Source organism: Pteronotus mesoamericanus, unplaced genomic scaffold, assembly GCF_021234165.1.
Source record: "Pteronotus mesoamericanus isolate MK-2021 breed Mesoamerican mustached bat unplaced genomic scaffold, CSHL_Meso_final contig_557, whole genome shotgun sequence".
In the NCBI taxonomy this organism is placed as follows: domain Eukaryota; kingdom Metazoa; phylum Chordata; class Mammalia; order Chiroptera; family Mormoopidae; genus Pteronotus; species Pteronotus mesoamericanus.
Genome location: NW_026555200.1, coordinates 1,856,093 through 1,883,028, shown reverse-complemented (window position 1 = coordinate 1,883,028; position 26,936 = coordinate 1,856,093). Strand labels below are relative to the sequence as shown.

Here is a 26,936-nt window from a genome sequence, read left to right as displayed (position 1 = left end):
CTCCCAAAAGGTTGGAGTTTGAAAGTATTTGTAAACAACTCTACCCATTTCAAATTAAGTCATAAAAACTAAGTATCTACTCTGCTTTTTTACATGGGGAAACAAATGACAAAATTGGAAGTGGAATTTTTGACTAGCTCCTTTTTAAAAAGGAATTTATTTATTTATTTATTTTTAGAGAGAGGGGAAGGGAGGGAGAAAGAGAGGGAGAGAAACATCAATGTGTGGTTGCCTCTCTCACACCTTCCACTGGGAACCTGGCCCACCAACCAGCCTTGTGCACCGACTGGGAATTGAACCAGTGATCCTTTGGTTCACAGGCTGGCACTCAACCCACTGAACCACAACAGCCAGGGCATCTTTCTTTTTTAAATATAACAAAACCTGTAGGCTAATCTAAGAGAACTACATTTAAAAAGAAATTTTAGCCCTGGCTAGTGTTGTTGGGTGTCATACTGCAAAGAAAAACGTCAAGGTTGCATGTTCAGGTTGGGACACATGCCTGGGTTGCAGGTGTAGAGGGGCAACAGAATGATGTTTCTCTCCCTCTCTACCTCCCTTCCCCTCTCTTTAAAAATAAATAAATAACATTAAAAAAATATATATATATATAAAAAAAACCTATACTAATTAAAACATTTTTACTTGGTAAACTTGTTGCTTTTATTTTATTACTTTATTTTTTTAAAGATTTTATTTGTTTATTGAGAGGGTAGAAAGGAGGGAGAAAGAGAGGGAGAGAAACATCAATCAGTTGCCTCTCATATGCTCCCTGACCTGGAACCTGAAACCCAGGCATGTGCCCTGACCAGGAATCAAACTGGCAACCTTTCCCTTTGCAGGATGAAGCCCAACCAACTGAGTCACAACAGTCAGATCTAAACTTGTTGCTTTTAATTTTCACCTAATGTCCCCTTAGCCCCTTATTCTTGTGCCACTAAGTATTATAAATACATCTTAATTGGTTCTTATTTTGTTCTAGCTTATCCTTTTATTGTTCTGTGGGAGTCATAGACGGATACAAAATACCATATTTATCTATTACTCTAACTAGTCTCTCCTAATGATTTTGCATCTAAGAGGCTCTTCCTTTTTTTCCTAGCCCTTGAATTTTTCTTCAGCATGATTTTAACTGAAGGCTGCATTTAAGGTGAGATACACCCTTTGTTTCTCCAATTGTAAGATATGTTTTCTGAATCCTCTTCTTTGCCCCTTTTAATGCAATTGAGCTGAGCCTTTTCTGTTCTTCATGGTGACACTTTGGTGTTTCTCAAGTGGTTTCAGCTAATTCAGAGGCTATCTGTCATGGTTTTAAACAAGTAATTAATATTGCATTTTTCCCCATTTTTAAAATTTTTATTTATTTTTTGGAGAGAGAGAAATGGGGATGGGGGAAGAGAGGGAGAGAGAGAGAAACATCAATTTGTTCTACCCATCCATGCATCATTGGTTGATTCTTATTCTGCGCCCTGACAGGGGATCAACCCAGAACCTTGGCACATGGGGATGATGCTCTAACCAACTGAGCTACCTGGGTAGGGCCTAATTTATATCACATTTTAAAATGTTTCATATTGTGATTGCTAATATTGAAATTCATGCTTCATGGAAAAATGCACTTTAGTTTAATTCTAATTGAAACCATATATACAGAACTAGATAGTTCATGAGTTTAGATAATTGTGTGGTGGCCTGATACTCTGTATGTGGTAGTTTTTGAGACAGAGAAATGGCCAAATGTACATGTCCAATCCTACATTGGAATGTAGGCTGACTTGGTTTTACTTTTACTGGGTAATCAATTCCGTAATATTTTCAAGAACAAAAATTTCCATTTCATTTAATGACTGATTTGCATGAAGACAAGCTCAACTGAATTAGGAATGAATGAATGCCCCTATTGTGATGGTGCTTTTTCCGTTTCTAAGTTTTCTAGACCTGCTCTATTTCTGCCTCTTATTAAAGTTCCCAAAACAGTTAAAAAAAAAAAAGGTGTGTCGAAATAGATAATGTAAATGTAATCCAGGATTATAGCATCAGAAACAAACTAGTTAAATTACATGGCTCAGAATGTAGAATTTTTAGAAGTAATTTGTCAAAATTCCAAAGCAATTCAATGGATAACGTTATAACCACATCTTATACTGTAATTGTTACAACTGTGTAAATTGAGGGCTTGCTTAGCCTTCTGAAAGTTTTCAGGAGGAAAGAGAGATGATGTGAATTGATCAGATATGCTGAGATCATTTATTAAGTACAGTAGAGGCTATTAAACCAAATGAAGGAAAAATTGATGTGACTCTCAGATTATCTGACACAATCTTTATGAAACTTAAGATAGACTATATGGAAAACAAAAAAAAAACTACTAGAAGATTTACTGTCTGTGGAACAAAAGAAACAATTTAATTATGCACAGGTGACTCCCGGTATTAGTGCTGTTGATTATGGTGACCATATTTTCCAATTCAAGTTTGTTAAGTTGGCTTGTATTTAGCAAGACAGTGAATGAGACCAAATATTTAAAATATGGCCAGTAGCAGAAGTACCACACTTCTGCTATTTTATTTATATAGATAAAGGGAAAAGAAAATTGAGTTGCTTACTGTTCTAAACAATTGCATTTTTCTGGACCCAATACGGTTGTCTTAATTTTGTTGTTTTTCCCCAGGGTTTTGTAAACAAGGCTTTATATGAAAGTTCAGCGGTAGGCTTTAAAAGCCTGGAAAAGTCAGAGGTCTAATCCCTTACTCTGCTTAAATATTAAATTATAGCAAATCATTTGAGGGGAACAATACTGAACACGTAACCGTTTCATTTCAGTTTTATTCCTAGTATATCGTAATGATCAACAAGAACTTGCAAGAATTTTCGCAAGGCCCTATATAAAATAAAGTTGCTTAACGTTATAAGCTAATGATTCTTGGGAGGGATGAGTTTCTGAAGCCGTCATTGCTCAACGGGGCGGTGAGAAGAAGGGCGGCCTTGTTCTGACACTTTCCCAAGCCGGCGGGGAGCCAAGTGCCCGCAAACCGCCAGGAGCTGGCCAAAGGATGCGCAGTGGGGGAAAGTGTCTCGGCCTCTCCTAGGAGAGAGGCCTTTGCGGCCGCATTGATACCCAACCCTGTCAAAACCGACCCCATTTCTCTCTTTTCTTCCCCCAGCCCGGCGCCGGGAATCCCGGCTCAGGTTGCTCAAGGCCACCCGTGCTCCTGCGGGCGCAGCCCCCGGGGCGAGACTGACTCAGCGCCCGCCCCGCGGCCGTCTCCCCACGCGCCTGCGCACTAGCGTGTCGGGGCCGAGCGCGCGAGCGCTCTTCCCTCCCCTGCGCGCCTGCGCGCCGGCTGAGAGGGACTCGGCGTCTCGGCTTCGGCGGGAGGGCGGACGCGCGCGCGCCCGCGGTAAAGAGGCGGGCCGCGCGCGCCGGTGGGAAGCGTCCGGCTGCCACAGCGCCAGCTCGGTCGTAGTCGCTGCCGCCCGGATCCCCCTCGCCCCTCCTCCCCGCTCCCCCTCCCGCCGCCTCCCGGGCGCATGCGCCGCCGGAGCGCGAGGGTCGGCTTCGGGTGTGTGGTGGCGGCAGAGCGGAGCTGCGAGCCCGGAGAGTCAGAACCTGGGGGAGAGGGATGGTCTCTGCACGGGGGGGAGCCGGAGGAGCCGCCGCCGCTGCCGACGCCACCGCCGCAGCCGCCGCCGCCGCCGCCTCGGCGCCCGCCTCCCGGCGCTGACGGGCTCACACGAAGCCGGCGAGGGGGAACCCGCACCAGCGGTCGCCGGCACACCGCCCAGCATGGTCCGGGAAACCAGGCACCTCTGGGTGGGCAACTTACCGGAGAATGTGCGGGAAGAGAAGATCATCGAGCATTTCAAACGGTGAGTGACACGAGGCCCGGGGCCGCGCTCACTCCTCGGGCCCCGCTGCCCGCTCCGGCCCGTTGCCGGACCCTCCTCGTGCACGGAACTGGTGAGGGGACCCGGGCCAGACCCACGGACGGGTGCGGGGGGCGCGCGGATGCCTGGCTGTCTCTCGGCCGGCGTCGCGGCGTTGGGCCTCGGCGGAGCGGGCGCGGCTGCTGCCCTCTCATTTCCCAATAAGGAGGAGGCTGTTGCTCGGCCTCCGCGAACCCGGCGCCGGGAAGGTGCCCTCACGCTGGCGAGGCAGCGGTGGGGTGGCGTCCTTGCGAGCCGCTGCCCCGGCTCCGAGCGGCCGGCCGGGCCGTGACCCGAACCCTTCCCCGCCCCGCCAGTCCCTCACGGCCAACTCCGGAGTCCCGCAGCAACTCCCGCTCCTCACCCCGAGGACGCGCGGAAATGTCTGACCTAGAGAGGTTTTTGTGCGAAAGGACAGGTTGTACAAAAATACAAGTCGTGGTAGGTAATGTCGGAACATCTCGGAATTGGGAAGACACTAGAATCGAGGGAGCTCTCACGGAAGGTGTATAACGCGCAGTTTTTGTTTTGCGGGGTTGGGTAGAGGATGGTGTCTGAAAATTAGTTGGCGCGCCTGGTTCGGTTCTTTCGTTCCCTTCCTTCAGCCCTGGGGCCGCTGGATGAGGAGGCTGCTGGGGACTAGCGCGTGCAGTGGCAGGCGGGTCCTCCGCCAGGGGCCAGGTCCCCGCCTCGCAGCGCTCGAAAGCCCGGGGATCCCGGGTTCCGGGGCCGCGCTGGCGCTGCCGCTGAGGAGCCGCTTCCGACGGAACGGCGTTTCCCTCCCACCCGGAGTTCTCTAATCAATGGTTAGGGAAAATGCAAGCCTTTCAGAATCAGAAGACGTGGCTTAAAAAATAAATAACTTCCTAGACCTACCTTTCTTTCTCCTTCCTTCCTTCCTCCGTCCCTTCCTTCCTTTTTTCCCTTTCTGAAACGTTGCAGTAAGTGTTCTCTGCGCTTCTTGTTCAGTAGTATTTAGCGCTTGTTCTCTTTGTGAAGTGTATGCGTACCAAAGAGTCCTCGACATGAAATACTGAAAATGACGATTTACTAACACTTGGTGCAGATTGAGGTCTTTAGCCTCTCTGTGATTGTCCTCCAAAATTATTGTTTATTCCGGTATTCAAGACCCGAAAGCTTTTAAGTTTGTTTTTCTCTTTATTTTCCTTACTCTCTAGTCAGTGAAGGAAATCATGAAGGGCCCTTATTAGTGAGTCACCATGGGAAAAATACATTGCGTCGCTTGCTCTGGAGCAGCCTCCTGGAGGAAATGGGAGCAGCGGCAGCAGAGCTCCGCTCTCTTTTAAATGGAGGATCATTGATTCTGTTGGTGGTTGCTGTTACTGGGGTATTAAATCTTCTTCACCTCTGGAGCGCGCGTCTGCGCGTGTCCGCGTGTGAAAAGGAGCCGGGAATAGTGAGGCCATTCATAACCTGCTGTCCTCGGCAGGACTGGGGGAGGCGCGCTTCCAGGGACTCTCCGGGTGTTTACTACGCTGTGCTGGGAAACCGGGCGAGGGGAAGGCCGCGAGCGAAAGCGTGCCTCTGTCCCGAGTGACGGAGGGTAGACCTCCGGCTTGGTTGCGAAGCAGATTGGAATTTTACCTGGAGCTGCTCCACCCCTTGCCGCCCCCTTCATTGTTTTGGTGGAAAAATAAGCCACTTAGATGTGGTTCCTTTATCTCCGTGTGGACGTCTTCTCGGTCTGGGAAATGTTTGCATCGACGTGCAAACACGTGCATTGCAGCCTTCACTTTGCTCCTCAGTGTTCTGCGGCCAGACGTGTCATTTCGCATTATGCAGATTCTAGAGACAGTGCTTGTCTACCGCGGGGAGTTTGACCCCTCTGCAAGATGAGATGTAAGGGAGAGGAAAGAGGAAGTCGTCCAAGGGAGTTTTGGAGGGTTGCAACTGGATGGTGCTGCGGTCCGTCTTGTGTGAATGACTTTCTAAAATGGCGGCCAGGACCCACTTTATGTGGGAATCAGCAGAGCAGATCTCAGAATGCACAGAGGGAGGAGGGGGCAGAGGATGCGAGCTGCCTTGAAAAGCCGCCGTCTGGAGGAACGTTACTGTGTTAAACAGGGCTTATAGCTGGCGCATTGCTCACGACTGCATTTAAAGGAGTATTTTACCTTTTGCAGAGCTAAAGCAGATGCTACTTATAAAAGGCTATTTTAAAACTAAGCACACCGTGTATCCCTGAAACTCCCTTATTTTAAAAGAGACTTGAAAAACAATCTTAAACGAATTTACTTTGAGTAGATAGAACATTCTTACGGGTTTAAAGAGTGTAACACCCCAGACACTGGGATTTCCAGTTCCCATCCTCCCCTTCCCACCTCCACCCCCAACAGGTAATCTCTATTTCTAGTTTTTTGTTTATCCTTAAACATGTACAAGAAATGTTTTTTGCTGATCCAGCTGTGGAGCTAAGTGGACCTTGTTTGGAGGAATTCACAGGCCTTTTATCTGTTATAGAAAATGTCTTGTAAAACGTGGATTGCTATCGGGAGGGAAACTAAATCTGAATAATTTAAGTAAAAAGGTTATAAAAATGTAGTTGTACCAGAATGATAGATCTGCAAGAAAATTTAAGGGTATTCATTTCTGGTGTTTTCTAGAAATCCGAATGATAAAAAAAACTTGCAATACCTAAATTAGAGCTGAGGTTAAATTACCTACTTTACCCTTTTCCCTAGTTGATTACAGCATTGACTAATAACTATTTTACAGGATTAAGAGGTGTACTCTGGGAATACATTATAAAAAAACGTTTCAAAATGAATATTCTTGTAATAATGATTAGGCTTTTGTACTGTTTGGATTAAGAACAAAACAAAACAAAACGTTAAACCAGACAGCTTTGGGAGCAGGAGCAGCATTTTGGGGTTGGGGGGTGGTGAAACGTCAGAGCCCTTTTCCTTTTTTCTTTTTTTACTATTTATATCTTGACCCTTGTTTTTGGTAGAAAATAAATTAAGGGGAGGATGCTGATTTGGTTTTTTTCCCTGTGTTTCAAGTGAAAGACCAAACCTTTAAAATGCAATCAAAGCATTTTCAAAATTTGACTCTACTTTTTCCAATATGAATTCATCTTACTGTGTTTGTTATCTTTGCAGTTTTCATGTATGCCAGTTGAAAAAAAAAATAAATGACGACTATTTCTGAATCAGATTTTAGTTAACAAAGATCCATTTCAGGGACTGGATTTGCACAATAGAGAAAGTCCTTTCCTTTGTATGTTAGCTGGGTTGAAGGGGGAAGGGAGGAGTTATACAACAATTGCTTGCTGTCTTGTAGTTGTAAGAGGGAGAGAGGTGTGTGCAAAGGCGACTCCCTGAATTAGAATGAAGAAATGAATAGAACCCTTTAAATAATATAAAATTGTCTACATCTTTAGCTTTTAAGTAAATCACATATTTAGGTTCTTCCCATCCATTCCCCAGTTTAGAGAATAGGTTAAAGATTATGTAGAGGTTGAGCAGGGGCAGCAAGCAGCTTGTGTAAAAATCTTGTCAGTGAATGAGACCCATTTAAAAAATGTATTTTGTTTTTGCTAATTTTCAGTATCCTATCACAGTGGTTTTCCTGAGTTGAAATAATCGGAATATATGTTATATGTTACGTGTATTTGGGTATCTTTACTTCTGGGATACAATATAAAATAAAATATTATGGAAGAGTTTCCTTGTCCTTCCCTACTTTATAAGCAGAGAGATTTTTAGACTTAAACAAAATCGACTCACAGTAGCCTATATCATTGCTACATCGTTTCTCTTGAGCCCAGCCAGTTTCTATGTTTTGAAACCTCTGGTTTTGAATGTTATAATTTTCAATGTTTTCATAGCAGGCTTTTGTACATTTTAACAATAAAATAAGAATTTCTGAGTTATCTTGAAAAATGGCATTAAAAAATTAATACAGAATGCTTGAAATGTTATTTTCTAAGTAGAATGCTTCCAGCAGGCAGATTGGAGGAAAAGATAGGGCGCAGTGCCAGGAAGAATGATGGTATTTCACTTGTGTAGAGGCCACCTTTTCCCAACTACCTTTACTGAAGACTCTTGATTGTTTGAGCACTGTATTGTTTGGTATGCTTAGGAAGTGATTTGAAACTTGATTTAGGAGGCATTTTTAACCCTGTGAACACTAATGCTTTGGAAATATTTATTTAGAAATTGTAAAGATAGTGGTAATGTGAAACTTCTTTCAAATATCCCAAGTCTCACTTTTCTCTTAGTTAAAAATTTTGCTTAAATTAAAAAAAAATAATTGAAATATTTTATGAAAACTGGCATATTTAATTGGAGACTACATTTCTCTTTTACTTTAAAAAATATTTTATTTATTTATTTTTAGAGAGAGGGGAAGGGAAGGAGAAGGAGAGGGAGAAAAACATTGGTTGGTTGCCTCTTGTATGCAGCCTGGGGCCTGGACCGCAACCCAGCCATGTGCCCTCACCGGGAATCCAACCAACGACCTTTGGCTTTGCAGGACGATGCTCAACTCACTGAGCTACACGAGTTAAGGCTCTGCTTTTCCTTTTAAGAAAGACTCTGTAGTGTTTGATCTGTAGTTAACTAGTACACAGTATTTAGAGTAAATATTGTAGTTGGAAAATACCTTCAGTTCTATTAAGCCTGGGCTCCTAAATTTCAGTATTGGATGATTTGAAATAATTGTTGTTCAGCACCTTGAAACACACATACATTAGTCTGGTGAACAAGGAGAGTAAATAAAGTAACATTTTCCTATAGTTAAATTTCTGAATTTTACTGTTTATTTTTAATTTATTTGCCATAAAGCCACTCATGATTTGAATGAAAATAGCATACACTGTTGTATAAACCAACAAGAATGTTTAATTATTAGAAACCATATAAATTTTCTATAATATCTAGCTGGTTTTAGTGTGTGGAATCTTACGCTTTGCAGTAAAATTATATTCTTGGTGTAATTTTTAAAGTATTGCAATATTCAGATTTTCACTTCTATATGTGTCTCTGTCTGCTAAGTTGAAAATTATAAACATCTAAAAAAAACCCTCACAATGGAATGTCTATAAAGCTGTAATTTAAATTAAGTGAATTCTTAAACTTATTTAAGATTTCATTTTGAGTATAGAGATGAATTGAAATCTAGCATATGCAAAGGTATTTATTATATAATGAACTGCTTTAATTCCTACACTTAAGGGATATTTGTGGGAAAATTCAAATGAGAAATAATTATTACTTGTCCTATATACCTGCTGCTAGGTTTTCAGTCCAGCATTAAACTCTGGTGGTATGTGTATGTCTTTGGGTCTGCATATTAGATAAGCTGAGTTTGAATTACTTGAGAACATTGACAAATGAAATGAAGATTTTTCTCATTATACCTTACATTGACTTTGTTACATTTCTCTTCATGTTTAGACATGGTATATATATACTTCTACATATAATATAATGCGTTTGTATGTTAGTTCCTTCCTTTTTAATCCTTACCTGAGGATTTTTTTCCCCATTGCTCTTAGGGAGGGGAGGAAGAAGTGGGGGGAGGGAAAGAGGGAGAGAGAGAGAGAGAAACATTGACGTGAGAGAAAAACATTGATTGGTTGCCTCTTGTAGACGCCCTGACTGAGTACTGAATCCCCAACCTAGGTATGTGCCCTGACTGGGAATCAAACCTGCAGCCTTCCGGTGTAAGAGATGATGCTCCAGTCAATGGAGTCATACAGCCAGGGCAATTTCTTTGATTCTTAAAATTGACTCCATTGTATTTTTTAAACCTTCACCCCATCATTTTATTCCTTTGATTTATAAACTAGGACATTTGTATTCTTCTTAAAAACATTTTGGTCCTGGCTGGTGTGTCTCAGTGGATTGAGCACCGGCCTGCCGACCAAAGGTTGACCGGTTTGATTCCCAGTCACGGCACATGCCTGGGCTGCCAGCCAGGTCCCAATGCAGAGTGTGCAAGAGGCAACCAACCACACATTGATGTATTTCTCCTCTCTTTGTCTAAAAATAAATAAATAAATAAATAAAATTAAAGGAAAGCATTTAGTATTTTACAAAATTACATTTGGCTTCTAGTGATTTGTGACTTATAAATCAATAAATTGGTAGGTGGTAGGGGTTTTTTTTGGCTCAACCATTAATTTTTAAAAATTATGCTGTCTGCAGTAAAGGCTATTTTGCATTCAGGATTATTTAAAAGTCTCCTTGGATTAAAATAAAGAAAAAGTTTATCACTTTATAATATCAAAGGATGTTATTTCCTTCATTGAAAACCATTATCCTTTAGACCAGAATTTAGGAAGAGGTACTTAAACTTGGACAGGAAAATATTATATCATTATTTTCATTGACCTGTTATCAGAATTTAGCATTTCCTTCAATTATAAGATAGTAGTAGTTCCTTGGCCTTCAGATGTGGCCCATTTGTTTGGGCTTCGTCCCTCAAACCAAAAGGTTGCCAGTTCAATTCCTGGTCAGGGCACACGCCTGGGTTGCAAGTTTGGTCCTCGTTGAGGTGTGTATGGAAAGCAGCCAATCAGTGTCTCTCTCTCCCATGGCTGTTTCCCTTGATATCTCTCTGAAGGAAGGGAGGAAGGGAGGAAGGAAGGGAGGAAGGGAGGAAGGAAGGGAGGGAGAAAGAAAGGAAGGGAGGAAGAAAGGAAGGAAGGGAGGAAGGGAGGAAGGAAGAGAGGGAGGGAGGAAGAAAGGAAGAAAGGAAGGAAGGGAGGAAGAAAGGAAGGAAGGGAGGAAGGAAGGAAGGGGCAATATCATGGTAATCATGGTAGTATGAGTAGTACTCATCACAGCTTGGAAATTACAGTAACTATTAGACCTGCTACTAGATGCTTTTATTTAATGCATTGATGAGGATGCACATATATATAAGTACATGACTGATATATGTTATAGATATATTTTTTAAAAATTGTATCTTGGAGAATTCACAAACATAGAAAAATAGTAAATGAATCTCATGTATCTTCAGCCCCATAAAGCATTAACCGCAGCTGATTCTGCATTGAGGGAAGAAAAAGGAAGGGATAGAAAGCAGTGGGAGTAGGGGTGATGAGAAAGTCCTCTTTGAAAAAGTGGCATTTGCTACACCAGAATGAAGACCTCTTCACACCTAGATTCACCTCACTCCTGTGTTTTTTTAAATTTCACATTAACTTTGAAATAGTTTAGAAATAGTGCAGAGAATCCCCACATTCCCTTCACCCAAATTCCCCATTGTTAACATTTTGTCACATTTGCTCCATTTTTCTGTTTTATCATTTTCTGGCATGATAATCCTACATTCCTTAAAATTACCAGCATATACCTCATTAAAACAAGGGCCCCCTCCTGCATTGCACCATAGAATTTTCCCAGTTATGAAATCAGCATTGGCACAATACTACTACTTAATCCATAGACCCTATTCAAATGTTGCTAGCCATTCCAATAGTCTCTTTTTCCTTTTTGGTCTAAAATCCTAGCCAGTACCAAGTGTCGCCTTTGGTTGTCGTATTTTATCAGTCTGGAACAGTTTTTCATACTAACCCTGATTCTTATGTATGTGCCTGATACAGCCCTTTTTTTTTATTTTTAAAGATTTTTAAAATTTATTTTTGGAGGGGAGGGGAGAAAGCGAGAGAGAAACATCAATGTGTGAGGGAAACATTGGTCAGCTGCCTCTCGCACATGCCCCAACCAGGGACCCGGTCAGCATCTTGGGCATGTTCCCTGACTGGGAATGAAACCGGCAGGACTTCGCTCAGCCAACTGAAGCACGCTGGGTAGGGCTGTGCCTGATAGTCTTAAAGAGAATAGGTATTTCCTTTTTTTTTTAATTAATTTTTATCTTTTATATATTTTTAAAAAGATTCTATTTGCTTGTTTATTCATTTATTTAGAGAGAGAGGAAGAGAGGGAGAAGGAGAAGGGGGGAAACATCAGTGTGTGTGAGAGAGATCGATTGGTTGCCTCTTGCACATCTCCAACCAGGGACCTGGCCTGCAACCCAGGCATGTTCCCTGACTGGGAATTGAACTGGTGAGCTTTAGTTTGCAGGCCGACACTCAATCCTCTTTCATTCTGCAGGATGACCCACCGCCTGTCTCTGTCTAGTATTACCTCGTGACTAGATCAGGTCATGCATTCTTGGCAGGGATACCACAGAAGTGATTCTGTGCCCATCTCAGAGTATTATATAAGGAGGTAAACATTATAAATACGTTTTACTATAGGTGATGTTAACTTTGATCACTTAGTCAAGTTTTCACAAAATTCTCCTTTGATTTTATTAGCATTTTATGGGAAGACATTTTAATATTACACCGGTAGTCTCCTCTATCATCAAGCCTACACACACCAGCTTTAGCATCCATTGATAACTCTTGCTTGGTTTATCTATTATTGACAAGTGATTGCCTTTTACTGTGATTCCTTCCACATTTATTCTACTGTGGATAAGAAATCTCATGATTTTTATTTTTTTCAATGGGGTTTAGTCCAAACCTTATTTATTTTGAAACATAAATCATCCTAGATTTGATCAGTGGGAGGGAGCTTCAAACTGGCTACTGTGCCCTTTTGATGTCTCATCATTCTTTAAGCATTTCTTTCTTTATGTCACAACAAAGGCTCATCTTGTGCTTTCCCTGCTCCAGTACTGGCATCAGCAGTTTCTCTACGAAGTCCTGCTTCCTTTTAGTGTAGGATGGTATTTACAAACCAAAATCTGGACTCTCAGTTTCACACACTGCTACAGAGTTAAGAAGATGTATATATGCACATGTAAACATATATACACAGTACATGTACTTCTATATGATATATTAAAAAACTCTGGGTTTACATGTTTCAATACAGTGCAGACTATAACTTCCCCATTTCTGTGTTTGTAAATCCTTTCTCAAACTTAGAATCCTGACTCCCATTATTCTCAGTATATTTGTTCATTTGCTCTTTAGTTACATTGAGTTATGTTCTCAATGTAACTAAAATCCCACTCTGCCTCCCCAACCTCTGCCACCTCTGAACACATTGCTCTTGCTGCTTCTGTGTCTAATCCCCTTCCTCTTAACTAGTCTCTTATTTGGAAACCGATATTTGGGGCAGGCAAGGGACGCAAGGTAGGACTGGAAGTGATTTGCCTTTAATTTTTTTCTCTCATAGGAGACAGCTTTTGGATGAATGATCACCTGCCTCTGGTGCCATTTTTAAGCAGATTAGAGCTACCCCACTTTTAGAATTTGAATTTTGGTTATACTTCTGTCACTGACTGTTGTGATGTGAGCTTAATTACTGGATCATTGTGCGCTTTATTATAAGCTGAGTCACACAGAAGAGGGGGTAATGAGAAGGGAGTTTGTTCGTTTCTTAGGAGTAATACTAGGAATCATTATTACTCCATTTATTTGGATTTCATTCACTTTTTGTGGTATTTCAGCAAAATTTTGCCCTGGCCCTACCTCCTCCAAAACCTTATTGAGCTCAAACTTATTTCTTTTCTTTTTTTTAAATTTATTTTTTATACTGAGTTATAGTTGACATGTAACATTACATTAGGTTCAGTTGTAAAGATTTGATATTTATATACATTGCAAAGAGATTGCTACAGTAAGTCTAGTTAAATATCCATCATCATACATAGTTACAAGTTTTTTTCTTCTAATGACTTTTTAAGATTTATTTTCAGCAACTTTCAGATATACAATACAGTATTAACTGTAGTCACCATGCTGTACAGTACATCCCCATGATTTTATTGTGTAGCTGGAAGTTTGTATTTCTTAACCCCCTTTCTTTTTCCCACTTCTGTCTCTAATCTCTACTATGCTTGTTTTTTTTTTTAGATTTCACATGTAAGTGAGATCATATGATATTTGTTTTTCTCTGTCTGACTTATTCCACGTAGCATAATGCCCTCAAGGTCCATTCATATGTTCACAAATGGTAAAATTTCCTTTTTTATGGCTGAATAGTATTCCATTATAGATCACATCTTTATTCATTAATCAGTAGTAGACAGAACCTAGGCTGTTATTATATCTTGGCTATTGCTGCCTTTATTATGGGTATTTTTTTCTGCTTTCACTTTCCTCCGCTTTTTCCTGTTTTATCCTAGAAATCATGGAATCTTTAGACTTAAGGTCGTTCCTTTTAGTCAACTTGAATTCTTTCAGTGAAATGAATTTCAAGCACACCCATAATTAGAATTAAATGCCATAACACATATGAACTTCTGTTATATAGGTGGGCCCAACTTTAATCAAAGAAAAGATTTGTGAAAATCTCATTTATAGAAAGCTTCTAAAAATTACTGTGTGATGCTGTATATAAAATACAACACTTTAACTCAACATATAATCTCAAGTGGGTACATTTAATTTCTCCCATAAATTGGGTTGGATTTTAAAGTCTTTTCAGGTTAAGAAATCTTGTTATAGCTGTCATTGTTGATAACACATAAAGGTCATTGGAATGCTATGAAGATTTTTAAAAAGTATGCATTAATGATCAGTTGGATTATAAAAGAGCTAAATATCTAGACATAACATGTGGCCATGATACAAAACATTGGTGTAGCAGTTACTTGGAAATAAATTTTTCTACCCTGACTGGTGTGGATCAGTTGGTTGTGCATCATCCCACAAAGTGAAAGGTTTCCCGTTTGGTTCCTGATCAGGGCATGTGCCTGGGTTGCATTTTGGTGGCGGTCAAGGTGCGTGCGTGTGTATGAGAGGAACCAGTTGATGTTTCTCACATCCATGTTTCTCTCTCTCTCTCCCCCCTCCCCTTCCTCTCTCTCTCAAAATAAATACAGGAAATCATTTTTTTTTTTTAAAAGGAAATTAATCATTCTGCCAACCTGTGACGATCTTCAATGAAAAATAGCCTTCCTGGGTCAAGGCTTAAGCATTATGTGTAAAGTTTCAAATAGTTTTAAATTATATTGCAGTTACTTCTTTAAACTGGTGTGTGTGCTTTGTTTATACTAAATCTAAAATATGAATGGATATACTCTAATTTTTCTTGTCACTTACATCTCTACTTTTATTATGAAGTAACCCTTCCCACATTGGTTTTTGACACAGATTTTACATTTTTAGCATAAGTTTGCTTTGCTATTCTGAAAGTAGATGTATAAAAGGAAATTTAATCACAGCTTTGGGTCTCACAGGTTATGATATTTGATTGTCTTTGTGTTGATCTTATTGGAAATTTGTTTTTAAAACATTTTTCGGAGAAGAGTCTTCCTAAAAGGCTTTTGTTTGTAGAAAACATTTTTTAGTTCTAGAAATTATAATTAATTACTAAGTTGTTGACCAGGGAAATTTGCATATTTAGTTAATTTAATGAATGATTGGCTTAGAGACTAGTGACTTTTTTTTAAAGTTGATTTTAGAAAGAGAGGTGGGGTGTGGGGAGGGGAGAAATGTCAATTTTGTTGTTCTACTTATATATACAGTCCCTGGTTGCTTCCTGTATGTTTCCTTACTGAGGATCGAACCTGCAACCTTTGTGTATTGAAACAACGCTCTAACCAGCTGAGATCTACCGACCAGGGCAAATGGCCTGTTTTTTTTAATTTGAGGGGGTTAATTTCATGCCAATCTTTAGTTCTTTAGATGGGAACATGTTTACTTAAAACTTATAAAACATTGGAATTGAGTAGAAAAATCCAAAGACCTTTTAAGATGGAAGAGTGAAAAGGAAGAACCCATTCTCTTAATCTGGAAGTGGAGGTAGTCTTCAAAAATTTTATAAAAGTACTCACAGTAGTGTATGAAAAAATAGGGAAATTATGTATATTACAAAAAGGTGGGATCACATTTTTGTCTTGATTTTATTCTACCTGAGCCACAATGTATTATGAAATAAAAGTCAGTAGTCCAGTGATATATTTGAAGTATTTATAAATTTCCCAAAGTCTTTTTAAAAACTTGTATTTTACTGAGAAGTAAATCTTAAGCTTAGACTTATTTTTAGCAATTGTACTGTAAATAATAGTCCTATTAAGCTAGGTAGGAAGCACACGTTCAAAGAGCCTTTAACACCAGGTGTAGATTTTTGCTAATTTATTATGTAGTCTCTTGGCTTCTGCTACTTTAAATTTGTTCTCTCCAGCCTTCCCTTTTTGACCAGTTTGCTTTGCTCCTTTTTTCCTTCATCTAACTGCTTTATTTACTTTCATTACTTTAAGAAATGGTTAGTCATGATCATTTGCCTTCTATTTAAAATTATTCTTGAGCTTTCTCCAGAGAATTCCTCTGTAAAACAAATGCATTTGTGAACTTATTTATGAATTAATGTGAGAACAAATGTCCAAATGTTAACTTAGTAGCCGTAATGATTACCTGTGTGCCTGCACTATATATTTTGATTCTTGGAGTATAGATTGCTCCCTCCTATTCTCTGGAAAAGTACATTTCCCTCCGTCCCTCCCTCCCTTTCAAGATTTTATTTATTCTTAGAGAGAGGGGACAGGAGAGAGAGAGAGAGAGGGAGAGAAGGAGAGAAACATCAATTGGTTGCCTTCTGCATGCTCCCTGACTGGGGACAGAACCCACACCCAGGTATGTGCCCTGACCTGGAGTCGAACTAGGCCGTTTTGCTTTGGGGGAGGATGCCCAACTGAGCCACACCAGTCAGGGTGTGAATTCTTTCTAAGATGGTCTAAAAGATTCAGGCTTCCTATGATCTAACCACTAGGATCTAAAGATCATAGGGTTTTTTTCTCCTCATTATTGGATAATCTTTCAGAGGTTTAAAATACCAGTTGAGCCCTGGCTGGTATGGCTCAGTGGATTGAGCACCAGACTGCGAAGCAAAGCAAGGAGTTGTCAGATTTCCAGTCAGGAACAGGGCCAAGGGTGGGGCACTCGCACAAGTAGGGGGCATGTGAGAGGCAACCACACATTGATGCTTGTCTCACTTTCTCCCTCCCCCTCTCTCTCTAAAAAATAAAATAAAATAAAATATTAAAAAAAATACCAGTTAAGTACTGTTATTTTGTTAAAAATTAATTTTACTTAGAAACTAGTTTCTCATTAGATTGACATGAAGTAATGCACCCTCCCTACTCCCCACTGAGGTAGTGGTGCCTGTTACACTTCTGAAGAATTTTGTCATTCAGGCTTTATTGAAAACATTGTTTTTTCTTGTTTTAAGGCTTATTTTAAGAGAGAGGGGAAGAGAAGGAGAAAGAAGGAAAGAAACAAAGATGTGTGAGAGAAAATCCGACGGGTTGCTTTCGGCATGCCCCCTGACTGGGAACCTGGCCCGCAACCCAGGCATGTACCCTGACCAGGGATTGAACCAGCAGCCTTTCAGTTCGCAGGCCCCTGAGCCACACCAGCCAGGGCTGAAAACAATGCCTTTTCTGAAGGGCCATCTATAATTACCAGGTTTTCATGAATCTAGGCACTCACCATGGATTCAGTAAACAAATGAGTATAGTTTTGTTGGTCAAATTAAACTTATCCTCAGTTTCCCAAGTTTTCTTAAACTTTTCTAATTAGAGCCAAGTAAGTAGGTCCATGTGTGTGTCTCCAACCATGCCCCCCCCACCTCCACCCTGGTATTTAACCATCTTCATTTTCTGACTTAAAAATGGGAAAAATAAAGGGGAGTGATGGGAGGGGCAATAGAAACTATACTATGTTGATAGTATTTTTTAGTTCATTTAGTTGATTTTAAGTTCAAGTCAAAGTTAAAACCCATTTTAAAGGTCAACTGATGGTTCAAAGGAAGTAACTACATGGAGTCTGATAGAGACATATATGAGTTGAGTCTCATTATTAGCCTCAATAATATAGGATAACAATTCTCAACACAATTAGAGTCCACCCTTATTAGGTTATTTTCTGTTGGGCATGGGTAGGTAAAAGTCTGAAGAAATAAATGGGTTATCTCCATGGTCCTGTGACAGAAAGAAGGTTCTTGGTTTGATGGAAAAAGCAGCTTCTGTTCCCAGGTTGTGTCTGCAGCTAAGTAGTTTTTTTAAATATAAAAAATCAATTATGTTCCATAGAAGCATTAATCACAATAGCCAAAAGATGGAAGTAACCCTACTGTCCATGACCCATAAATGGATAAACAGAATGTTATTAAGTATATGATAAATAGAATACACACAGTGGAGTATTATTCAGCCTTAGAAAGGAAATTCTGACACATGGTACAACATGGATGGACCTTGAAGGTATTATGCTAAATGAAATAAGGCACTCAGAAAAGGACAAATATTGTATGATTCTACTTATACTAGGTACTTAGAGCAGTCAAATTCACAGCGACAGAAAGTGGAGTGGCACTTGCTTTGTTTTTTTACTGTTATAAACAGTGCCGTAGTAAGCAATCTTGTACACTGTTCACAGATACATGTAATTATACGCATATGATATATTCCTCTAAATGGAATTTCTGAGGATGTGTACTCAGTTCTTACTAGTTACAATTACATTGTCTTCCTAAGAGGTTTCTCTAATTTATATAACTCCTGCACACAGTATTGTGAAAGTGTCTATATTCTACTCTGGTTAATTATTATTAAATAGGTACTGTTAAAATTTAGGTTTTTGTATTATGTGGTACGCTTTTTTTAAAACTTAGATTTTCAAAATTTTAAATGTAATTGAGCAGTTTTTTAGTATTTGTTTACCATTTGTATGTCTGTTTCTAAAGAATTCGTATTCAGATATTTTTCTTGTTTTTTGTTTGAGTCTCTGTCTTCTGTGATTTGTGAGAACTGTTTGTCTAGGAAATCATTTCATTTTCATGTGTTACAAGTTTTGTTTTTTTTCTGCATTTGTCTTTTGACTATATTTTGCTATTTAGGAGTTCTGATTTTTATGTGGTCTTTTCCTTTATAACTTAGGGATTTTACCTTACGCTGAAAGTCTCTCCTAGACCCATGATTTTACAGCAAACTAGTACACCCATATATATGGGGGCAGAGAAATCTGCAAACTATAACAAATCATTCCTCCTCTCCCTTTTCCTTGAATACCTCTCCCTCCATCCCTCCAGTAAAAAACACCTCAGGGTCTATTAGCTTTTTCTAAAATGAGACTAGGTCTCTGTGGTTGACTGCATTTTGCTGGTTCTCTCTCTTTTTTGCTATCTTTAGGAATTATTTGTCCTTAGTCAAAAGATAGAGAAGATAGAGTGATTAAAAGAGGAATATATTATTTAAGAATAGATTATAAAATCTTTATGCATAAATTTATTTCACAATAGAGTTTTTGAGAGAATTGTGTATCACCATGAAATGAAGATGCAGATTTTAGCCGTCATCCTAAGTGGCTTCCTAATCTTCCCAGTCAGGCATTCTTGAAATAGAAAATGTCTTCCAAATGTGCTCAGTTGCAGAAACATGGCATATAGTTGATTTATATTGCGATAACGTGGATGCTTGTGAATAAAGGAGATACAAAATCTTTATGTATTAAAGGACAGTGATATGTACTGTTTTGTCTTTTTCTTTTAATAATCCTTTTATTGAGATATAATTTACATGGCATAAAATTCATCCTTTTAAAGTGTGCAGTTTAGGTGTTTTTAGTATATTCACAGAGTTTTCCAACCATCACCACTAATTTCAGAACATTTTCATCACTGCAGGATGATATCCTGTATCCATTAACCCTCTGTTCTCCCTTCCCCCAGCCTTTAGCAACCAGTGATTTACTTCCTTTTCTGTGAATTTGCCTGTTTTGAATCTTTCATGTCTATGGAATTATACAATATGTGACTGACTGACTTAATTTAGCATAAAGTTTTCATCCATATTGTATAGTATGTATTAGAACTTTATTTTTTTTAAATTGCTGAACAATTTCATTATGTGGACATAGCACATTTTAAAATCCATTCATCAGTTGTTGGATATTTTGATTGTTTCCATTTTTGGCTATTATGAATAAATCTTCTGTGAATATTTCTGTACCTGTTTTGATGCGGACATACATTTTCACTTTTCTTGGGTATATATATATATCCAGGAGTTGGAATTGCTAGGTTATAAGATAATTCTAAGTTTAACATTTTTGGGAACTGCTTAACTGTTTTCCAAAGTGGCTGCACTGCTTTACAATCTCACCAGCAATGTGTTAGGGTTTAGGTATTTCCTTATTCTCATCATCACTTACTATCTTTTTTATTTTAGCTATCCTAGTGGATGTGAAAGTGATCTTGTGGCTTTGGTTTGTATTTCCCTAAAAATAAGTTGCTGAGCAAAATTTTCATAGGCTTATTAATCACTTGTATATCGTCTTTGGAGAAATACGTATTTATATCCTTTGCTCATTTTAAAAATGCATTTTGTCTTTTTCATTGTTGAGTTGTAAGAGTTCCTTACTACATAATTTGCAAATGTTTTCTCCCTGTTTTCTGTGGGTATATATCAATTTTTGATGTTTGTCTTTGGATAGAATAAAACCATTAACTTTTAATTTATCATTATCATACTAACAATTTAAATTTTAAATTTATCTTGTCATTCTAGGCCAGTGATCTTCAACTGATGTACAGCGAGAATTTTTAGAACATGCAGTGCCTGACTATTTAGTCAGGGGCACTGACCTCTTTCCCCTTAGATTGTCAAATTAAAAAATGACAACAGCTAACACAACAATAGCCATCCAGTGTGAATGAATTAAAATTATACTTTTTTTTTTTTTTTTTTTTTTGGTCAGGTTGGCAAAAAATATTATACTATTTTTTGGTCTGCTGCAGAATTTTTGTAATTAGTTTGTGTGTGCCATGAGATGAAAAAGGTTGAAACTCATTGTTCTAGATAAAGGTTAAAGCTGAAGTTTTACTATTGTTTTTAACATTTTAACAGTTGTACTGAGGCATATGACATATTACAAATATTGCCATCTGATTTGGTTAGGTCCAAATTGTGGGGGTGTTGCAGTTTTAAGTGTTTGATTCTGCCTTTTAGCATACTTGAAGTATTTTTAGTCACTGATATAGAAATAAAATAAAGGTTTATTTATTTATTTAAAATATTTTATTTATTTTTAGGGAGAGGGAAAGGAAGGAGATAGAGAGGGATAGAACCATCACTGTGTGGTTGCTTCTTGCACGCCCTCAACTGGGGACCTGGCCCGCAACCCAGGCATGTGCCCTGACTGGGAATCAAACCAGCGACCCTTCGGTCAGTAGGCCGGCGCTCAATCCACCAAACCACACCAGCCAGGGCTAAAGGTTGATTTATACATTAGTAATTTCTTAATAAGATATTTTTGTACAAAAAGGTGATGTGAGTGTTGATGTTACTCCATGTCCAGATAGTTTGGTGGTTATGATCCAACTAGTTCCAAAGTAGAATGATTTTGTCTTTTTATAATAAAAACAAACACACCATTTATTTTCTCTGTTATTATAGGCATCCTGATCAAGCTTTAATATTGATCTCTTAAGCCTTTTTATCCCTTATGGCATGTTCATTTGCCCTTCACTTTTTTTCCTTTTAAAAAAACAAAACAAAAAACTTTTAAATCCTCATGTGAGGATATGTTCAATGATTTTAGAGGGTGGGGGGGAGAGATAGTGAAGGAAACATTGATCAGTTTCTTTCCAGTTGCCTCCAGTACGTGTCCCACCTGGGGATCAGACCTGCAACCTAGGTATGTGCTCTGATCAGGAATCGAACCCGCAACTTTGTGGTGTAAGGGATGACACTCCAACCATCTGAGCAACTCTGCCAGCACTTCACTTTCTGTCTGTCCATACTTACTGATTATTTGCTTTTTAATAAAGAACAGCTTGGCCGTGATGGGATAGAAGGTTAGAAACGTGGGCAATACTAAAGCCATTGGTAGTTTGATTAAGTAAGTAATTTTTGGAAAGTGGGTGTCTAGTTTAATTGCATGCCTCTTCTAAGAGATTATTTACAATCCTGTAACTCTGTCTGGAATAGTAGGACAACATTGATATTTAGAGGAGGTATCTTCACCTGGAAACAGAGCAGTAATCATAAAAGACTCAGATGTGATCTTTTAACTCTAGGAGTTAACTGGGCAAAGGAGGAGTGAGTGGCTTCAAAATTTGACTGCATTATCTCATCAGTGGAGTGGACCTGTTACGTTTCAGGAATGACTTGAGGAACATTCTTTACTAGAAGGGCATCTATGACAACTAAGTTTGTGGCTATTGTTTGCTATTGCTTATTAGTAGGGTCAGTTGTAGAAGCTAGGATTAAAATTAACTATTGCATTCTTACTGATAACCCAGCCAGTAATGGTTGAACACAGTGCCTTCTGAAAAGAAGGGGTACTGAGAGAATTCATTGAATTTTAGCATACTTAATAATCTTTAGCTTTATGTAATTAGTGTTGCTTTGGAAATTATGGAGTAAGTTTCCTGGGTTGATGAAAACAATGTAAAATAGGAGGAATCATCTTTTTGCCTATTCGGTGGCTCGGTTGGTTGGAGCATCATACGCCAAGGTTGTGGGTTCGATCTCCAGTCTGGGCACATACAGGAAGCAACCAGTGAATGCATCAATAAGTGGAACAACAAATCCCTTCCTTCCTCCCTCTCTCCCTGGCTCCCTCTCTCTCTCTCAAAAAAACAAACAAAAAAAATTTAAAATAATTGTAAATAGCCCTGACTGGTTTAGCTCGGTGGATTGAGCATAGGCCTACTGACCAAAAGGTAGTAAGTTCGATTCCCAGTCAGAGCACATGCCTGGGCTTTGGGCAAGATCCCCAGTTGGGGTCTTCTGAGAGGCAGCCAGTCGATGTATCTCTCACACATTGATGTTTCTCTTTCTTTCTTTTCCCCTCCCTTCCCCTTTATTTAAAAAGAAATAAGTAAAATCTTTTAAAAAGTTGTAAATAAATTTCATGAGACTAGGGATCACCATTTTGGTCCCTGATAGTCATCAAGTGTCTAGAACAGTGCCTGTTAAAAACCATATAATTATTAATTGAGTCAGGATCAGAACATTAGTCTCTTTTCTCATACTCATGACTTTCCTCCACTATATCATATTGTTCTCAAATGTAAATCTGAAACCATTAACATTGAAATTATGTTCTTCAAGGAACTGCTCTTTTTGATGGTCAGTGATTATTATATAAATTGTCAAATGTTGGAAGGAGATGAGACATTTCAGCAAACCTTATTACATTATTTCATGTAATTTTTAAATTCTGTTTTTAAAATGTAGAAGAATACTGTACAGTGTATTTTGTTCAATTTAATATTTTAAAATATATTCTATTGATTATACTATTACAGTTGTCTCATTTTTTTCTCCAAACCTTTTTTCCCCTCCACCCTGCAACCCCCACCCACCAGCATTCCCTACCTACCTTAGTTCATGTCCATGGGTTGTACGTAGAAGTGCTTTGGCTTTTCCATCTCCTATACTATTCTTTACCTCCCCGTCTATTTTGTACCTACCAATTATGCTTCCTATTCCCTGTACCTTTTCCCCCATTCGTCCCCCTCTCCCTTCCCACTGATAACCCTCCATTTTTGTGATTCTGTTCCTGTTGTTTGCTTAGTTTGTTTTTTGTTTTTGGCTTTTTTTAGGTTCAGTTGTTGATAGCTTTGAGTTTGTTGTCATTTTACCGTTCATAGTGTTTGATCTCCTTTTTCTTAGATAAATCCCTTTAACGTTCCATGTAATAAGGGCTTGGTGATGATGAACTCCTTTAACTTGACCTTATCTGGGAAGCACTTTATCTGCCCTTCCATCCTAAGGGATAGCTTTGGTGGATGGAGTAATCTTGGATGTAGGTCCTTGCCTTTCAGGACTTTGAATACTTCTTTCCAGCCCCTTCTCGCCTGCATGGTTTCTTTGGAGAAATCAGCTGATAGTCTTATGGGAACGTCTTTGTAGATGTTCTCTCCTTTTCTCTTGCTGCTTTTAAGATTCTCTCCTTCTCTTTACTCTTGGGTCATGTAATTATGATGTGCCTTGGCGTGTGCTTCCTTGGGTCCAACTTCTTTGGGACTCTCTGAGCTTCCTGGCTCTCCTGAAAGTCTTATTTCCTTGGCCAGATTGCAGAAGTTCTCTTTCATTATTTTTTCAAATAATTTTTCAATTTCTTGCTCTTGCTCTTCGCCTTCTGGCACCCCTCTGATTCCGATGTTGGAACGTTTAAAGTTGTCACAGAGGTTCCTAAGCCTCTCCTCATTTTTTTTGAATTCTTGTTTCTTCCTTCTGTTCTGGTTGAATGTTTCTCTCTTCCTTCTGCTCTCAGTAGTTGATTTGAGTCCCGGTTTCCTTCCCTTTACGGTTGGTTCCCTGTATCTTTTTCTTTATTTCACTTTGTGTAGCCTTCACTTTTTCCTCCATTTTGTGACCATCCTCAGCCATTCCTGTGAGCATCCTGATTACCAGTGTTTTGAACTGTGCATCTGATAGGTTGACTATCTCTTCATCACTTAGTTCTATTTTTGGAGCTTTTATCTGTTCTTTCATTTGGGCCGTATTTCTTTGACTCAGCACACCTGTTATGTTGTAAGGGGCAGAGCGTTAGCTATTTGCTGGGGTGGGTTGCCCCTCCCGCATTGTGACACTGTGTGTGGGGGAGGGGTCTGAGAGAGAACAATGCTGCTTGCTCCACTCTCCGCTGGCTTTCTGTCACTTCCCCACTACCCACAAGCAAAATGGGCCCTTCTAGTGCTGATTCCTGGGTAGGTGGGTGTGTGTATGTTTTAGGACCCTGTGGATCTCCAACAGACTCTCCTCTGAGGCTGGGAGTTTCTCCCACTGCTGCATCCCCCACAGGTTTTTACAGTGAGAGGTTTTGAGGCTTTCTTTTTCCACACTGGAACTCTGGATTGTGCAGTCTGTCTCTTTCCCCAGCGGTTTATCCACACTCAAATGTGGGGCTGCATAGTCTGCCAGCCAACCCCTTGTTGCACGACCTCACCATCCTTCCTGCTGATCTGGATGAATATTTCTTCTTTAACTCCTTGGTTGTTGAACTTCCATACATTTAGATTTTCTGGCAGTTCTGGTTATTTTTTGTTTTTAAATTTGTTATTGTCCTTCTTTTGGTTGTGCGAGGAGACAAAATGTATCTATCTATGCCTCTATCTTGGCCAGAAGTCAATTTAATATTTTTGATGGTGAAGATTTTTGGCCAAATAGAAACAGACTTAGTATTTTTTAACTGTGTTTTTGAAGATAGACCTATTAGATTGTTTTATACTGCAGCTTGTAGCAATCAAGCACAATTTCTTAGCTTTATGTTAATTTAAAAAAATATTTTACTTATTTATTTTTAGAGGGGAAAAGAGGGAGAAAGAGGGAAGAAACATCAATGTGTGGTTGCCTCCGATGCACCTCCTACTGGGGACCTGGCCTGCAACCCAGGCATGTGCCCTGACTGGCAATCGAACTGACAGCCTTTTGGTTCACAGGCCTGTGCTCAATCTACTGAGCTACACCAGCCAGGGCAGGGCTCTTTTTTTTGAAAAAACAGAAGAAAAATCTACATCACCTTGGGTTTAGTGATAAGCCTTGTATGTGTATATGTGGTAAAATGTACATAATATAAAATTTATTTTAATCATTGTAAGTGTATAACTCATTGGCATTAAGTACATTGACAATGTTATATAACCATCACTACTATCTATCTCTAGAATGTTTTTCATCTTGTACAGAAACTCTGTACCCATTAAGCAGTAACTCCTCATTTCTTCCTACCCCTAGCCCCTGGTAACCTATATTCTACTTAATATCTCTATGAATTTGCCTGTTCTAGATGACTTTCATAAGTGAAATCATAAACTGCCCTTTCGTGTCTGGCTTTTAAAAATTTAGTATATGTTCAGGGTTTATCCATATTGCAGCATGAATCAAAACTTCATTTCTTTTTATGTCTTAATGTAATTTCCATTGTAATACACGCCCCCCCCCCCCATTTTGTTTAGCCACTCATCTGTTGTTGATGGACACTTGGAGTCTGCATCTTTTGGCAATTGTGAATAATGCTGCAATGAACATGGTGTTGCGCATATGTGTTTGAGCCCCAGTTTTCATTTCTTTTGGGTATATGCCTGTGATTAGAATGGTTAGATCATATGGTAATTCTGCGCTTAACTTTTTGAGCAAATGCCAAATTTTTCACAGCGGCTGTGCCATTTGACAGTTCCACCAGCTATATACAAGGTTTCAAATTTCTCCACATCCTTGCCAACACTTGTTCTGTTCTTTTTTTTTCTTCTTTAAATACTAGCCATCCTAGTGGGTGTGAAGTGTTATGTCATCTGTTTTTGATTTGCATTTTCCTAATAGCTAATGATTTTTAGCATCTTTCCTGTGCTTTATTTGCCATCTGTATGTCTTTGGTGAAGTGTTTTGCCTGTTTAAAAAAATACGTTGAGTTGTAAGATTACTTGTATTCTAGATATAAGACCTTTGTCAGATACACTGGAAGTATTTTTTAATGTTTGTATGGAAAGAACTATTTCAATTTCTGCCATTTCCTCCCTGAAGTTAAAAAGATCCTTTATCAATTCATTTATACCAAGTAATTTTGTTCCTTCTAGTTCAGTTGCCTTTTGAAACTGGATTTTATGATTGTATTTCCTCTGTGAGAGGTAATAACTTAAACTATATTAGTGGATATAAAAAGAAAATTTCTGCTTTCTCATGTTGTCAGCTTCTTCAGGGGGAGTGTAAAATTATGATCTTCAGTTGTCAGAGAAAAAGCGTGCTGTATTTAAAAGTGCTGTGCCTGTCTTTCTAAAAGGCCAGATTGAAAGTACATTAACTCCTACTGAAATTTGTGGAATTTTCATGAATTCTTTTATTCCAAATAATTTTATATTTCTGCCTAACATATATGCTTCAAAATAAAAAAGGTGCCCTAAAATTTTTCTTAACATATATAGCAAACAGTTTTTTGAAATAAAAATGAGAACATACGGTTTATCAAAAGATTTCCTTAGATTTATTAACTTAACATGAAAAATAATTTTAATTATACTTACTTTACAAATTTTAGCAGTTTTCTTAACCTGTTAGAAAAGAAA

The 26,936-nt window shown here is 39.1% G+C and overlaps 1 protein-coding gene across 2 annotated transcripts in view; it reads left to right on the top strand.

The window, feature by feature from the left end:
- The first annotated feature begins 3,531 nt into the window (after nucleotides 1–3,531).
- SPEN (spen family transcriptional repressor) overlaps nucleotides 3,532–26,936 on the top strand; it is a 77,576-nt gene continuing 54,171 nt past the window's right edge. For both annotated transcript variants that reach the window (XM_054579695.1, XM_054579694.1), the window contains exon 1: nucleotides 3,532–3,870. In XM_054579695.1, the coding sequence (XP_054435670.1) occupies nucleotides 3,788–3,870 (83 nt within the window). In that variant the 5' untranslated portion in view covers nucleotides 3,532–3,787. The remainder of the gene's footprint in view (nucleotides 3,871–26,936) is intronic.